The sequence below is a fragment of the Ambystoma mexicanum genome, chromosome 13 (assembly GCF_040938575.1).
Source record: "Ambystoma mexicanum isolate Mex_15411 chromosome 13, UKY_AmexF1_1, whole genome shotgun sequence".
NCBI classification, from domain to species: Eukaryota; Metazoa; Chordata; class Amphibia; order Caudata; family Ambystomatidae; genus Ambystoma; species Ambystoma mexicanum.
The window spans coordinates 637,576,829-637,594,297 of record NC_090938.1 but is presented as its reverse complement, the minus strand read 5'-3'; the positions used below and the strand labels follow the sequence as shown (position 1 = coordinate 637,594,297).

At 51.4% G+C, this 17,469-nt stretch overlaps 1 protein-coding gene across 1 annotated transcript in view; it reads left to right on the top strand.

Moving 5' to 3' along the window:
* Positions 1–17,469, top strand: part of IGF2BP1 (insulin like growth factor 2 mRNA binding protein 1) — a 699,136-nt gene that overhangs the window by 616,801 nt on the left and 64,866 nt on the right. Inside the window, exons 13-14 of the mRNA XM_069634579.1 lie at positions 5,970–6,101; positions 7,274–7,387. Coding sequence (XP_069490680.1) covers positions 5,970–6,101; positions 7,274–7,387 — 246 coding nt within the window. The remainder of the gene's footprint in view (positions 1–5,969; positions 6,102–7,273; positions 7,388–17,469) is intronic.

The following is a 17,469-nucleotide window of genomic DNA, read 5'->3' as shown; positions in this document are numbered from 1 at the left end:
CTCCTGATCCAGGCCACTCCTACCTTACTGGTCCCCGTAGGTGATGGTTGATGGCCGGCCCCTGCTTCCCCTGCAGACACCGGCTGACACTCCCTGGAGTCGCCTCTGTTGGAGTCGCCCCTGGCCTCGGGGCCCTTAGCCGCTGGGGGGTGCCCTGGGAGGACCGGTGATGAAGGGAGGGATGGGCGGGTCAGGAGGCGGGGGGGGGGTGGTACCAGGAAGGGGTGGGAGGCTAGACCCGGAAGGCTGAGCGGATGGCCCAATCAGAGTGCAGGGCGGGCTGGGAGGCGGGAGGGCTCGAGGGGACTGGAAGAGGGAGTGGGGAGGGATGGAGGGGGAAAACACGGGGCTCGAGGAGGCCTGGGGGGCGGGGTGGCTCGAGGGGACTGGAAGAGGGAGTGGGGAGGGATGGAGGGGGAAAACACGGGGCTCGAGGAGGCCTGGGGGGTGGGGGGGCTCGAGGGGACTGGAAGAGGGAGTGGGGAGGGATGGAGGGAGAAACACGGGCTCAAGGGGTTCTAGGCCCACGGAATGCCCAGAAGTTGGGGTCAGCCCACGATCCTGGTCTCACACTCACCGGCAAGGCTCCCTCTGCAAACAGCAGAGGCCGCTATGTTGCTGGCATCGAATCTGTCCCTTGAAGGCCTCTATCGAGTTTGATGTCATTGGATGTTCAAGTAGCACGAGCGGTGCCCGTTGGCCTCGGTTCCGTTTTATGCGGAGCTCTCACCTAAATTTCAAATTTGTTAAAATCCCGACCTCTGGTCGTTATATAATATTCGTCTTCTCTTAGATTACTGAACATTCGCCGAAGACCGAACAGACTTAGACGGCTGGCGTTCCGGTCGACCGTGTGGCCGGGCCTTCTGGCTGGCCTACACAGTAGGGAGAGTGCGGTCTGGGGGTTTCCTTTCTTTTTAAGAATGTCTTTCCTTCTCCCCTCTTTGCCCCTTTGGTATTGTCGTCACTTTAGTTTACCTGTGCTATGGACAGGACTCCTTTAAATGTTGCCCTTCCTGTAAGGGAAAATTTCCCTGGTAAGACTAGCACCCTCGGTGCAATAAGTGACTCCCCCTCAATCACGTCAAGTCGTCCTGTCCACACTGTAAGCTCCTTGAGCGTCCTGTAAAATGGTGAGCGGCCTATGCAATCTCGCAGGCTGAGGGTAGCTCACCCGCCGCCACAGCAGCCGAAAGTGATGAGGCCCATAACAACGACCATGGCTATGACACGGACGCCATTGACCTTTTGACGGAGCAGACTCTCTCCAAGCCGTCCGGCCCCGATAGGCACGACGCAAGTCCTGCTATGGGGAAGATGCACCCCGGCGACGAGGGCGCACCCACTTCACATGGGACTAAATACACAACCCCCGGTACCGCCAAGGACTCTGTCGAAGCAGTCAAGGCGCTAATGGGTGCATCTGGTTCCTTGACACCCGCCAATTTGCAGGATCGGCAGCCCTCCCCACACCCGTGGCATGCGTCTGGGCACTCTGCAAGTAAGAGCGCCAGCACTAAATCTCTCAAGGCCGTCGACACACCTTCCAAGAGCGTGCTGATGCTTAAAGCTCTGGTTACGCTGAAAGTTTCTACAAAACCGCCCACCCAGCCTAAATACCTCCCCGTAACGCTGAGCATCAGCGAAAGCCTCGCGAAGATGGTCTTGGCGGCTACTAAACACAAAGATGCGTCGAAAGACATATCGGGACGCCCGGAAGGGCGGGATAGGTCCATGAACACATCAAAGGATGTATTCATGGACCTATCAAGAACGCCCGAAAGAGCGGCAGGACTTTAGAGTCCCCAGTCTTTGTCTAAGAGACTCAGTGAAAAATCTCGAAGTTTTAGGCTGCAGGATCCTATAGAGGAACCCTTTCCCCCCTTTAGACACCTGGGTCATCTATATGGATTAGTGAGAAATTTGAGGGTTGTATGAACAGGCTAGAACAATTAGATTTTTCAGAAAGGCTCCCTCCAAAAAAACTTATGTTCCTACAGTAACTAAATACCAGAGGACCTCAGACCCTCTCCAGGCGGATGTCTTTGACCTATCCGATCCAGAAGAGGATCCTCTGGACCCCTATGCACAGGGGGATGATCACTAAAACGATCCTTATGATCACACCCCGGATTGGGGAGATGACCTACCAGTTGATAACCCAACTTGGCTATCCCCGGACCTGGACGCGGATGTCATTTGCCTTGACCCTTCCTCGTCTCATCTTCTGCATCAGGCCTCTCCTGTGGATGACCAAAGTGAGTTTAACGCCATTCTTAGGCTGCTGAGCGCTTCCAGAAAGCCACACAGGAGGCAGTGGTAGACTCAGATTTTGAGGACATTTTTAAAAGAAAAACCTCCAGGCTAGCCGAGCTATTCCCCTACTTAATTCCATCGAGAGGCGCTTCGCCCCCTCCTTATTGACACCCTCTCAAACCAGAGCTGTTAATCCTAGGCTAGAGAAACTTTTTTGCCCCTCCCCAACCGATCCCCTATATTAGCTGTCATGCAACACCAGATTCTCTCGTGGTCACACCGACAAGGAAGAGGTCGGGGGTCCCCTTGGCTACAGGCGAATCGCCGCCAGACATAGTGTAAAATTTGTATGCTTTGGGAAAAAGAATCGCCACTGCTCTGGCTTACTCCACACGCATAGCCAATAATACTACGCTCTTGGCTAGTTTTTCAGATGTCCAATGGAACAGACTGCCGTAAGGCCTGCAGGAGGTTGCCAAACCTGTGCGTTCCCACCTACTAACAATCGTGTCAGAGGGCAAACAAGTCAATCTCAACATACTCAAGAATACCTTGGATACTGCTGAAACAGCTGGTCGTACCCTAGCACAAGGTACCCTTTTAAAGCGTCATGCCTTGTTGAGGAACTTCGGATTCAAACCCGAGACTCGAGCGTCATTGATCAACAAACCTGTGGAAGATTCCAATTTGTTTGGGAAGGTGGTTGACTAGGCGCTAGACCGCCAAAAAGGAACACTGGCGTCTCAGATCTTTGAATCCGATTACTCAAAGACCTTTTCAACCGAGGGTGAAGTTGTTGCTGATCCTTTAGCGGGCAATCATATCCACGTTTTCTACATAATCAGTATGGCTTGGGGAACAACTGGTCTTTAGGACAAGGATCCAACACCCCCAGTAATTATCCTCCCAGTGGATGATGTCTGGGAAAGGGAAGGGGTCGTACTGCCACCCCTAGAGGCTTTCCGGCCTCTGGTCAAAAATGACTCTTGAATCCAGGTCCCCTCCAATGTCTCCCTGTCTGGAGATGTTGAACATCTTTCCTGCATGCATGCGAGGGGGGGGGGGTCACATGGACCAGTGGGTGCTCAAGACCGTCACCCACGGCTACTGTAGAGAGTTCAGCCGGCCACCTCAGTTCAGACCACCAAGATCCAGGCACCTGACACTGGAACACCTCAAAATCCTGCTGCAAGAGGTCAAGATCCTGCAGGAAAAGGGCGCTATTGAAGTCATCCCCGTTCTACAGGTAAACAAGGCTAATTTATTCAGTGTACTTCCTTGTTACCCAGAAAGGATCCAACTATGCGCCCTGTACTGGTCTTGGGCCCAGCGAACAAGTTTGTCAAACCCCAAAAGTTATGTATGGTGACGCTGCAAGAAGTAATTGGACATGAAAGATGCTTACTTTCATATTTCAATGTTGCCACACACACAGTATCTAAGGGTCATGATAGAGGACAAGCACTATCAGTTCAAAGTCCTTCCCTTCGGCATTGCCTCCAACCCAAGGCTATTTTTACTAGTACTGGCAGAGGCTCACCTGCGCAGGCAATCTATCCCAGTTTATCCTCGCATCGACTGGCTCATAACGGGGGACTCCTACGAATCATGCCTATCAAATACTCAAGACAGTCAACCTTTTATTTAGTCTGAGCTTCTCCATAAACGAGAAGAAATCCAGCCTCGACCCCAGCCAAGTCAAGCAGTTTCTAGGGGCTCTTATTTGGACAGAAGATGGTCTTGTCGCCCCCTTCAACAAAAGGGTTAAAAACATGCTGTTTCAAATCCCTCGGTATATAGACAATCGCGAGGTGACGGTACGCAAGGCCATGCGACTGTTGATGCCGTCCTGCATTTACTTGGTTCCTCACGCGTTTGCACCCCATGCAAGAGTGGCTCAACAGTTCCATGTGAACCAGTCTATAGAACTGCCTATATTCTTCCAAAACCCCACCAACGGGGCAGAAGCCTGCACACTGGTTAGGCGCAGGGCAGTCATGTACTATCTGGAAAGAGCTAAACCACTAAGGAAGACTAACCAGTTTTTTCATTTCAGTGGCAGCTGGTAGAGAAGGGGATCATGTCTCTTAATCGGTCATCTCAAGGTGGATTGTCAGTTGCATAACACTCTGCTACACTCTTCCCAAGAGATCTGCCCTTCAAGCATAGAGTGCACGCTACTCTGGGCACTGGGGCGTCCATAGCATTCATTGCAAATGTTCCTCTAGAATCTATTTGCAAAGCAGCAACCTGGAGTTCTGTACACACTTTACAAATCACTATTGCCTAGATACTCATTCAAGGTCTGATTCTCAAGTGGGATAAGCAGTACTAAGACTTACTAACAGCATTTCTGATGATTCTGCTTAGTTTCACATGCACCCACCCTTCCTCCCTGCTCGGATGCGAGGAACATAGACGTCTTACTACTTTCTCTTTTCTGTACTCACTCATGATAGTCATAAGGCTCCTTCACGCAGAAAAAAATAAAATAGGAGGGACCTAGATGCGTGAGGATTTCTGGGTACACGACACGTCATTTTTAGGGCTACAGACACGCCTATGCCGACGTCCCTTTCGATCCCTGAAAGACCAGATTCAATACTCTGTGGTTACCACTAGATGTCGGACTATAAGCACAGCATGTGAATCTAAGCAGATAATCATCAGAAATGCTATTACGGTAAGTAATGCATGTCATTAGCCATTGCCACATCTTAACTGCATTGTGAATATTACCAATGCCCCATCTAGATAGAATTGTGAATGCTGGGAGCTTCGCATCTCGACAGGATTTTGAAGGTGGGCCAGTGCCACATTTGGATATAATTGTGAATATTGGTCTGCGTCATATAGAGACAGGGTTAGAACTATTACCCAGTGCCGGATCTAGATAGATTTGTGGAGATATTCACGCGCCACATCAAGAAAACGTGGACATTTAGGACGTATCACTTCTAGATAGCGAGGTCAATAACCAACCCACTAACAATTTCACCCCTCTGCATACATCTCTCAAACTCTAATCACACACAACCCTAAAGCACAACAAACCGCACAATCCTCACTACACTGCAGCAGCAAAACAAACCAGACATGGCTTCACACAACAGCACATGACCGCTACCAACCGGAAAGCACCCCCAAGCTCAACGAACGGTGTTAACCGAACTGAAGCTGCCAAAAGCACATCACTGCACTCTTGCACTTATCCCACTCGTTCCCACTAACTCGCCCCCGGCCCTCTTTACTTTTCAGATCTGCCAGGGGACCACTCCGGTGGTGATGCCCCATGTACAAGGCTACATAAGATTATGCCGTCAGACCATGCCTTCATTCAGCAATGTGGGTCTATATTGGATTTATTTTTCTTGCACATGCCAAAAAGGTTTGGCTCATTCCTTTTTTTTTTTTTTTTCCTTTTCCATTTGGTTATATTTTAAATTATTTTGTCTTGAAAGTTTTAGGATTAAAATCGTACTGCTTCCCATTCAGAGCGGTGACAGAATTTCTGTTGTAAGCCGGGAGGGACAGTGCATATGACAAAAGCGGAGGAGTGTTTATTAATATTAAAAAAATGTTCTCATCAAGAATATAAGGCGTTCTTGGACAAATAATGAACATGTGGTTTTGATAGTTTTTAGAATGATCAAATAATTGACTTGGAGTTTGTAATTTTTGTTGTTTAAATGTGTTGGTCATTTGTTTTTCAGGCCCAAGGGAGGATTTACGGCAAGCTGAAGGAAGAGAATTTCTTTGGGCCGAAAGAAGAAGTTAAATTAGAAACTCACATCAAAGTGCCAGCCACTGCTGCAGGTCGTGTCATTGGCAAGGGAGGCAAAACGGTGATTAGAATATTCCCCCCCCAGTGTGAAATTATCCTGATTGTATGTAGACTGTAACAGCCGATGCAGCTTGGTAATCTCTGGCTGTAAATCTCTAGAAATTGACCGTTTCTGTTCCAGTGTTAATTGCATTTTACTGATGGGTATATGGCCAAATGGTTCTTGAATCCCTGAACACCAAATTCTGCGGAGGAGAAGGCAGAGTGAATTTTTACTTGCCCAAACTGACTCCTTTACAGAATTAGGGATTGAACACGCGACCCACATACTTTGTGCCGGACAAATTCATTTCCCAGGTTAAAACTGTTCACCCATGTACATGTGAATCTACATTAAAAAAACGAATCCCAAAAGCTTGAGTTTAAAAATTGCAAAGCCAACTTGTTTGCATTTTGTAACTCAAGCTTTTGGGATTTTATTTGTTTGTCCCCTGCTTTGTATTTAATGTATGTGAGGGACACCCTTGCAACCCTGAAGCCCATAATGATGAACCGAGGGAGCGGGGACCGCCTCAACCCCTGCTCAACTACGTCAGCATTTTGGCATTCAACATTTTCTACTATGCCAAATGTGCAGAAAACGCACATTCAGCATTTTCTTTTCGTTATTTTGGGGCAATACGTATACACATGTGACTAGAAGAAACATATCCGGAAAGAATACTGTGGCCTGCACTGATAATAGCAAGAATCTGATTTAGATAATGTAAATCTGCAGAATTTTGTCTAAAAATCGTTGACGGTGTACGTTCAGAAAGGATTGAAAGTGTTAAGATCGCAATATCAGAGTGAAGTTGCTTTACTTTAAGATGCCATGTAGTCTAAGTTAATGTGTGGCAATTGTTCTGCTTGAAAATGTTTGCGAGCTGCTTAATGCAGCAGAGTGAAGGTGCTCATGTGCCTGTTGTTGCAGTTGTGCATCTTTAATGTTTCTTGTGCAAGAACAGTTACCCCCACAGGCTATGACATGCGGAGTGGTGCATTTTATTTTTGATGTACAAACTAACAAATCTTGATGCTTGCAAACCAGCTCATAGGTTATTTATGAGTGTCTGAATGATTCCTAGTTTTGTCTTCATAAATATTGGCCTAAAACATAAGAATTTGGTGCATAAAATGGCCTAATATGCGGTTGCTGATATCTTTTGGAATTGCAATCCTTCTGTCCTGCAGGTGAATGAGCTGCAGAACCTAACAGCTGCAGAGGTGGTGGTACCGCGCGATCAAAGCCCGGATGAGAATGAGCAAGTCATTGTGCGAATCACTGGACACTTCTATGCCAGCCAGGTGCGTGTTGTGGTATGAATTGAGTTTGGCAATCTGAGTAGTCCATTTAGTTAAGTTTGAATTTTAAGGGGGTTTATCATTGTCCTAGGTGTTTGTGAGAGAGATTGCTACTTCAGTACCAGCACTGTTACTGCTATTTTAGTAAAAATCAAAATCCAGTAAGTATTAACTTTCTGAAAATACCCATATACAAGTAGTTGATTGGTTGATGTGTCCCACCATAAAAATAACTAATAAATGGAACTAAAATGTTCATCCACATAAGAAAAGCTAAAACTGCCTGACGGCTATTGTAGTGATCATCCACTGATGCGTTAATGACACACATGATCTACCGAACATTTAATCTCCATTATCCCTGGATCTCCATTATCCCTGGCCACAATACCTTTATGGACTTGGCAAGTATTACGACAGAATTCCTATTTTGGGAATTCTTGGCCCCTTTTTTATAGCTTGTGAACATTTTACTTGTCCCCCTTTGTTTTCAGAACTCAATTATTTTTGGTGGTCAGAGGGTCTTTTACTGAGGCTGCCTTGCAAATGCAACTATTTTTCAATAATGAGCATATAGTTGGAAGATACAGGGGCCCACAGGATGTTTTAAAACCACCTGTTCCACCTGAGGTGCTACTCTGTCCAATAATTACCATTCACGCCCAGAGCACAAGCCACTCTAGGTACCAAGCATTCATTGCAAATGTGCCATTAGAGGCTGTTTGCAAAGCAGCAACTGTTAGGTAGTATTCTCAGATGTGCCAATTCCTCCCACCTTAAAGCCCTCCAGCTCTTTTGCTGAACTTTGGGACTTTGAATTTTTTAAATCCATGTGTTTTCTGTGTTTGTTTATTAATTTATAATGCGCGCCAGACCCAGAGGTAACCGGGCGCAGCAGAAAGAATATGCAAAGCTTACAGTGTTACAGGAATCTAGCAATGACAATGTTACAAAAATGTACATTTTACATACTTACAAGTGCAGATAATTACAAGGGGATAATATACAATGTACAATAAGTTTTGCAGGCAATGTTGTATACATAAATTGGTAGTTTTCTAATAATACATCAATACTAACTAGTTAGGCTAAAGATACATGGGTATTTACAAGTTATTAGAATTGATGAAGTTCCTTCTGAAGTGTAAGAAGGGTTGGTCTGCTCTCAGGTTATGTGGCAGAGCATTCCATAGTTTAGCGGCTATCACTGGGAAGTTGATGCCGTCAATTTTGGCAAGTTTGAATCTATCTTGGTACTACCAGGCAATTAGAGTTGGCAGTTCTCGTCGGTCTGGTAGATGGTTTTTCTCTTGATTTTATCCGTCTGTCAGTCTGGAAAACCCAAACCCCCAACCATCGTGTTGCTCCCCCCCCTCTTGGGCAAGCACGCTCCGTCTATGTGCACTGTGTTTACTCCTAAATTACTTCTAACGGAATGGCAAATAACATGAGACGCAACACAAAACATGAATCGATTCAATTATAACAACGGGACACATTTATTTATAATCACACAGCTAAGCAAAATGCATAACAATGCAGGCAATCCTAATGCTATGTCTAATTTGCACCTTTTATACTTCTGGTGCAAAGCTACTATGCAATAACTATAAGCCTCTCAGGTTTCTAATGTAAGCCTGTGCTGCAAGTGTGTGGTTCTAATGCAATCTAATGCAAGCGCTAGCGTCCATCACCTCCATGGACAAATCAATTCACACCATCTTCACACTCACTCTACACAGTCCCTGTCTGGTTTCCCCTTCACCCAAAGATCTTTGTATGTGTATCTTGTTATCAGTCAGCCTAGGCCAAAACCATACTTCCCATTCTGTTGTCTTTCCAGCTCTCTTTGCCAGGCCTCAATCAGTCAGTGGCAGGCCTCAAGACTGCCAACTGCCAAGCTCTCTCAAGCTCTCTCTCTGCCTCATCGATCTCATCAAGGCCCATCAGTCTGCTGCACCATCTCCAGCCAACTCTCTGCCTCTCTTGATCTCTAGTGCAGTCCCCTCTCCTCACTCGGTTATACTCTTCAAATGACGCACACATCTCTATGGTTACTTTAAACATTCTCTCCCTCAGCGGTTAGCAAAATGCCTGCCTGTCTGTGTTATGTTCTTGTCGCGTGTACTTTCACGACATGTTCTGTCACTTCGTGTCCTGTCAGCGTGACCTCATATCTCTCTACCTTGGCCTTCTGAGTCTGGTGTGAAAACACAATCTTTCTGATGTTAATCTGCTTAGAATCACATGCTGTGCATAGGTCCGACATCCATTGGTCACTGCGGAGTATTGCATTTTGTTTTTCGTAGTCGAAAAGGGGACGTCGACGAGGCGTGTCTAACACTATCCCTATAGTGACGTGCGGTGTACCCACAATCCCTCACGCGTCGAGGTTCCTCAGATTGTTTTTTTCCACCCAGCTTTTGGTCGCCTTTACGCGGAGCTCCTCGAGAGACATTGCAAAACTTATTTCCTGGACCTTGGTCCTGAATTATTACATTAACACATAGATCCCTCCCCTCGACGTAGCTGCGAAGCTGTTTCTCCGCCGAACAAGATCTTCGATGGAGGAGACGAGACGGAGGAGATCCTTGGGCGCTGTCGAACACGTGGCCTGGCCTCGCCGGCCAACATACAGTAGGGAGAGTGGGGGTGGAACTATCTTGTTTCTCCAGCATGGGGTCTGACATGGATTCACATGCTCATGAATATTCCCCGTCGTCAGGCTGGGAATCCTCGGTAAAGAAAAAAACAGTATCAGTTTCGTTTCTGATCTCTTTCGTAGTAGTAACCAATCACTGGTCTCTGCGTCATACTGACCACAGCCAATGACTGCCCTCTGGCAGCCATCTTCAGATTTTTACCGCACGTTCATGTGTTGGGATCCTTGTGCTATTGCTCTCGAGCGTTAGTGCTATTTTTTCACAAAAACTTCGTTTTTTTCGGTCAAAAGAGCCTCAAGCTCCACCGACTCTCCATCCGATCAACGGGGACCCATGTCGGATTGTTCTACGCCCCTCAAGGGTGAAGATTCGTCGAGCTACGCTTTTGGAGGACTCCAGAAGTTTCTCAGGCCCATCTCGGTCATGGCCCAGGAGAAGGGAAGCTCGACGCCCGGAAAGCTGTTCAGGGTCTGCCCTGGATGTCAGCTGCAGAATGTCTTTAAGGAAGACGAACACTCCTTTTGTCTTTACTGCCTACATGAAGACAAGACGCACGTGGAGAAGGACTGTGCGTTTTGCGGCAACATGTCGGAGCGGACCATGAAGGACCGCCATCAACGTCTCGCCAACTGGCTGGAAGGGAAGAGCCCGTCCGGCGAGAAGAAGAAGAAATCCAAGCGGTCTTCTAAGACCTTTGAGGACGCCCCGGCGACGGGGGTCCAACATAAGGCCAAGCACCGCGAGTCCGCTGGCACCGGGAGCGCCAAACGGTCGGGCTCTATGGGCACCAGGCAGGGCGCACCCTCCCCGGCACCATCAACCACGAGCCAACGCTCTGGGTCGGGTAAGAGGAAGGCCGAGCACCCGGCGAAGCTCCTGGAGAGACCCCGGTCGAGCTCGGAGGGGGAGCGAGGCAGTGTCCCCCCCCTCAAGGAGAAGGCGGTGAGCGCACCAAGGGTGGTGAAAGCCTTAATCCATCCGGCCAAGGCCTCTATCGAGACAGTCGCGGCGGCCCTGGCTCAGCCTGTGGAGGCTACGCCGGTGGTGGCGACCTCGGGGCTCAGTCTCCCTGCCACCGCGGAGGGAGTCCTCTTTTATGCCCATCGACAGGACCCCCGTGAAACCTCCGACGGAAAAGAAAAAGGGGGGGCAGGAGGTCGCCGTGGATTCGGCCTCAACCTCTGAGGAAGAACTGATCGAGGTCTTAAGCCACGGCGTTAGCGTGGAAGAAGACCAGCCCGTCGGGAAGGATCCCGACGCAGGAGACGACATCGTCGCGGGTACCGACGGGGCCCCTGACCGCCCGTCGGATTCCCCTCTGCCAGTGCCGCAAGACAACTCGGCGGCCATTTTGTTGGGTATACAGTCCTTATGCTCAGAGATAAGGACGAGACTGCCGTTACCAGTGGAGGAACCACTCCCGTCGGGGGACCCGGAACCAGGCCCTTCGGGCAGCCCCCCTCCTAAAAAAAGGATTCACCCTCCACCTCCTTTTCAGCCTTCGCGCCCCGTTCAGCCCTCCTCCCCGTCCACGACTCGAGGGGATGATACGGGGACTGACACGGCCGCAATGGGTACGGACGACAAGGTGTACGACGAGGATCTGCCGTTGTCTCCTCCCGCCCGACGAGATTGGATCTTTTCACTCCATGATCGCCAGGGCATCCGAGCTCTTTCAGCTCTGCCCTGAGGAGAAGAAGGAAGGTTTCCTTTATCAGCGGCGCGAGGCCAAGAGGAAGACGTTCCTCGCGGTACCTCTACTGGACGATATTTGGGATGAGGGCCTCGCCCTCCTCAAGAACCCATCCACGACGCCGGCTAGAAGAGACCGGTACGAGAAGAAGTACCGGGTCCCGGACGCGGCCCCCTTGTGCCTCCGGGCGCAGCCTACCCCGGACTCCGTCATCTCTGCGGCGGCCAGGAAGAAAGCAGGGGGGGGGGTCGCGGCCTCCACGTCGACTTCCCCGCCGTACGGCGCGGGAAAGAAATTGGACACGATGGGGCGCAGGGTCATCTCGTCGGCAGCGACGACGATTAAGGCGGCTAACGCCTTGGCTATCGTAGCCCGGTACGACAGGGAGCTGTGGTACAAACTGGCTCCCCTGCTGGACTTCCTACCGGACGACAAGAGGGCGGATGCCCTGGAGATCTTGCAGGAAGGTGAGGTGGCGTCGGACCACGCCATCACTATTGCGTTGGACATCACCGACACTGGATTTCGCCAGTTGGGCAACGGCGTGTGCCTTAGGCGGCGTGGATGTCTCAAGGCTACTGACTTCCGTCAAGACGTACAGACCAGAGTCCTGGACATGCCGTTTGATGGGAACAACCTGTTTGGGAAAACAGTGGACGATTCCCTTCAAGCCATCAAAGCGGACACGGAGACAGCCCGGGCTCTCGGGGTTCTCCAGCAACGGCGGCCGCCCTTTCGGAGCGGCGGAGGCAAGGGCGCCTCCAAAGGTTCCGGCGGCGGATTTTCCACCTAGCGTCAAGCGGCCCGTTCGTCGTCTCAAGAAGCTTACAGGGGACGAGGCAAGTCAGGCGGACCCCGCCGTCGTCGCCAAGGAGGTCAAGGCGGCAAAGCCTCGTCTAAGCAGGATTGAACCGGCCGTGGGGTCAGGCCCCCACCGAAGCACCCCGGTGGGAGGCCGGCTGGCGAGCTTCGTCAGCGTGTGGGAGTCCATCTCCACTGACCGTTGGGTGCTGGACGCCCTAGCCCAGGGCCACGCGCTCGAGTTTCAAAGAAGGTGCCCGCGCGTCCCCCCTGTGGCCAGGAAAGAGCTTCACGTCCCTCAGCTTCTCCGGGAGGTAAGGGCGATGCTAAGGAAGGGCGCCATCGAACTCGTCCCAAGGAGGCTTCGGGGCTCCGGAGTTTACTCAAGATACTTCCTCGTGAAGAAGACGGGAGGATGGCGCCCCATCCTAGACCTACGACGGCTGAACAAGTTCATCAAAGCTCAGAAGTTCCGGATGGTCACCCTCCAGCACGTCCTGGGTCAGCTGGAGGAGGGCGACTTCCTGTCGTCGTTGGATTTGGAGGATGCCCACTTCCATATTCCCATCCTAAAGGGGCACCGAAAATTCCTCAGGTTCGTGGTCCAAGGGCGTCACTACCAGTTCAGAGCCCTTCCCTTCGGTCTACGGTCGGCACCCAGGGTATTCACCAAGTGCCTTGCACCAGTGGCGGCGCAGCTGCGCCGAGAGTGGATCCACGTCTACCCCTACCTGGACGACTGGCTCATCCGAGCCAAGACGAGGGAGCTCGCCGTGGAGCACACGGCAAGGACCGTCCAACTTCTCACGGACCTGGGATTCTCCGTGAACTACGCCAAGTCCCACCTGGTACCCGCGCAAAACGCACTGTTTCTGGGAGCGAAGCTCGACAGTGTCCCTTCTGGCCTCCCCGTCGGAGGAAAGGACCAGGTCCATCCTGGGCAAGGTACAGCGGATGTTGGTTTCCGACGCGGCCAAGGTGAGGTCCATCAAGTCCCTCCTCGGAATGATGTCTTCTTGCATCTACCTCATTCCCATGTGCAGGCTCCGGATGCGCCCGTTGCAGGAGTTCCTGGATGCGCGCTGGATCCAAACGACGGGCGGCTTCGAGGAGAGGATCACACTCGACGAGAGTTTCCGCCGAGCGATCCGGTGGTGGGGCACCCGCGCGCATCTGACGGCGGGCATGGACTTCCAGACCCCAGACCACCAGGAGGCAGTGACCACGGATGCCTCCCTGGAAGGTGGGGAGCGCACACCGAAAATCTGCACGCGAGAGGCCTTTGGCTCCCGACGGAGAAGTCCCTCCATATCAGCGTCCTGGAGCTCTTTGCAGTGTTCTGGGCCCTCAGGTCCTTCCTTCCGTCCCTCAAGGGCAAGGTGGTGAGGATCTTCACCGACAACACCACCACCATGTTTTACATCAGGAAACAGGGCGGAACCAGGTCCCCAGCACTGTCCAAGGAGGCGCAGGACATGTGGCATTGGGCCGTCGCCCAAAGGATGTTTCTGGTGCCGTTTCATCTGGCAGGGATAAAAAACACCATCGCCGACTCACTCAGCAGGGAGCTGCGCTCGTGCCACGAGTGGGAACTACGGCAGGATCTAGTGGATCGCCTCTTCCGACGGTGGGGCACACCCCAGATCGACCTGTTCGCGACGGCGACGAACTCCAAGTGCCGGAGGTTCGCCAGCAGGTTTCCCCAGCCGAGGAGAATGGGCGATGCTTTCTCGTTCCCCTGGGCGGGCCTGTTCCTATACGCGTTCCCTCCATTGCCACTACTGATCCAGCTCAAGAGGTCACGGTGCAGGATGATCCTCGTCGCACCTGCGTGGCCGAGGCAGATATGGTTCCCGGACCTTCTGGACTTGTCAGCGTCCCCGTCAATCAAGCTGCCAGTGGACGCGGATCTGCTCTCCAGGGAAGGAGGCGCCATCCTCCACCACGACCCGAAGTCGCTGAACTTGCAGGCCTGGCTCCTGCAGCGCTAGAGTTTGGAGGATACGACATACCGGCCGACTGCAGAGAGGTTCTTGCAAAGGCCAGGGCGTCCTCGACTCTTAAATGCTACGGACACAAATGGAAGAGGTTCTCTGTCTGGTGCCACGCACAGAAGATTAACCCTCTAAGGATTACGGCTCCCCAAGTACTGCCGTACCTGTTGACGCTGGCCAAAGCTGGACTGGCACACGCGTCCATCAAGATTCATCTTGCTGCGATCTCCCGATACACCAGAACCACGGGCAGGACGTCCTTGTGGTCTCATCGTCTGGTGAAAGAGTTCATGAAGGGACTGTTCAGATTGTTCCCGCCGGTGAAGGCTCCGGCCCCGGCGTGGGAGCTCAACGTGGTGCTGACCAAGCTCATGGGACCTCCGTTCGAGCCTCTGCACTCGGCCCCGTTGAAGTTCCTGTCGTGGAAAACAGCGTTTCTTGTGGCCATCACCTCCGCACGACGGGTGGGAGAGATCCAGGCCCTTTCCTGCAAGGCCCCGTACTTGACTTTTCACGACACGAGGGTGGTGCTCAGGACGCACCCCTCCTTCATGCCCAAGGTGCCGTCGGACTTCCATCTCAACGAACCCTTGGTGTTGCCTGTGTTTTTCCCGTCGCCTTCGTCGCCGGCTGAGAGGACTTTGCACTCGCTGGATGTGGCTAGAGCGCTGAAGTTCTACGTGGATCGCACGAAGTGTTTTCGGAAGACGTCACAACTCTTTGTGAACTTTGGACCTGTCAATCAGGGGAAGGCTCTCTCGAAGGCTTCCATTTCCAGATGGCTCTCCGGCTGTACCATGTACTGTCACCGGTTGGCAAACCGACCGCTGCCTGGCCGTCCGAGAGCACATTCCACCAGAGTGATCGCAGCTACCATGGCGTTCCTATCTGGTGTGCCCCTGCTGGACATTTGCAGGGCTGCTACGTGGAGGTCGACGCACACCTTCACGAAATTCTACTGCGTCGATCGGGATTCCAGGGAGGAGTCCAGGGTCGGCCAAGCAGTGCTGCGCAACCTGTTCGCCTGAGGTGAGCCTGGTGAGGAGGTAAGATTGCTTAATGTTGAGTTTGATGTGATGCTTAATGTTGAGCCTTTGCCACCTCCCTTGGTTGTGCATGTGGGTACTGCTATGTATTCTTTATTCATGAGCATGTGAATCCATGCCAGACCCCATGCTGGAGAAGGAACAAGTTACTTACCTGTAACTGTTGTAATCCAGCATGGGTCTGGCATGGATTCACATGCGAACCCTCCCGCCTACCCCTCTGCGGCTCTTCACTTGGTCATACTGCCACTTCACGTGCTTCCAAATCTGAAGATGGCTGCCAGAGGCGGGGCTTAGGTAGAGGGCAGTCATTGGCTGTGGTCAGTATGACGCAGAGACCAGTGATTGGTTACTACTACGAAAGACAGATCAGAAACGAAACTGATACTGTTTTTTCTTTACCGAGGATTCCCAGCCTGACGACGGGGAATATTCATGAGCATGTGAATCCATGCCAGACCCATGCTGGAGAACAGTTACAGGTAAGTAACTTGTTCCTTCTCTTCGAGAATGCCTTTCCTTTTCCCTTCCCTTTCCCTCGGGGTTATCACCACAAATTATTGCCTCAGCTATGGAGAGGACACCCTTTAGGTTTTGCCCGCGCTGCAAGGGCAAGTACACCTGGAAGGACAAGCATAAACGCTGTAATCGTTGCTTGTCCCTCGATCATAAAGAAGACGGCTGCGCGGCTTGTCAACTTTTAAAACCCAAAACTCTAAAAGAACGTAGAGTCAAGAGGTGGGCAGCCTACGCCATGTCGAAGTCCGATTCTTCACCCGCCGTCGCTGAAAGTGACGAGGAAGGTGATAACGCGACCTCCGTTGCGGAAGTCTTAAACCTCTTGAGGGAGCGCTCACGCTCCTCGACGTCCGTCCTCCGCCCGATGGGCTCGGCTCAAGCCCGGCTTATGGGGATGAACACCCCCGCGACAAGGACGCACAAAAGACTCACTCCCATAAACACACAACCCACGGCTCTTCTTAGTCGAAGACTAATCCATCAGCGCTGAAGGAGACGCAGGGCACCCCGGCGTCTACCTCAGACCGTAAGAGTCTAAAGCCCCACTCGCAAACGCAGCCGCGACCAGCGATTGGGCTTTCCACAGATAAAGGCGCTACCCCAAAACCATCCGACGAAACGCTCCATGTAAGAGCGCCCGTCTCAGTACAACACGCAACACCCGTAACGTCGAGACCAGAAACCTCCACAGACAATTTACTTGTCGAGAGCCTAGCGCGGATTGTTTCCGCCGATACCCATAAGCGGACGACGAAAGACACGTCGAATACCGCGCAAAGGGCTAAAGACACGCTGAAAAAGCCGAAGGGGAGCCAGGAACTGCCCCCTTCATCTAGTGGGACTTCTGGCCTACCGGAAGGCTTTTCAGATGGCTACGGAAACCTTTCTTGGACGTTGTGGGAGAAGTCAAAGCATTTCCAGACAGAAAACACAAATTTCCCCCCCCACCCCCTCTAGACTACTCAGGGGTACCCCATGAAACTCTGGAGAGACTCCATTTTTGTATGGAGAAAATGGAAAGGTTTATGGAAAACCAAAACCTACCAACACCCAAAAGACCAAGAGAAGGACCCCAGGAGGACCCCAGGGTCAAATTTCCTAGGCTGTTTAATCCTTCACATGAGGAATACAATGTGTATGACCTCACTGAAGAGGAACAACATTTTCAAGAAGAGGATGATTTTATGGGTGTAGAGGAAGAACGAAACCTAGAGGAGGAGGGTTTCCAAGAAGATCCAAATACAGATACAGGGGGCTTCGGAGAAGAACTAGAAATAGTTACCGCACACCCCTGGCAGTCCCCATCAGCGTACTCTGACCCTGATGCCATAACCTTATCTCCTCCCAAGGACTATCGCAAGGGGATTAC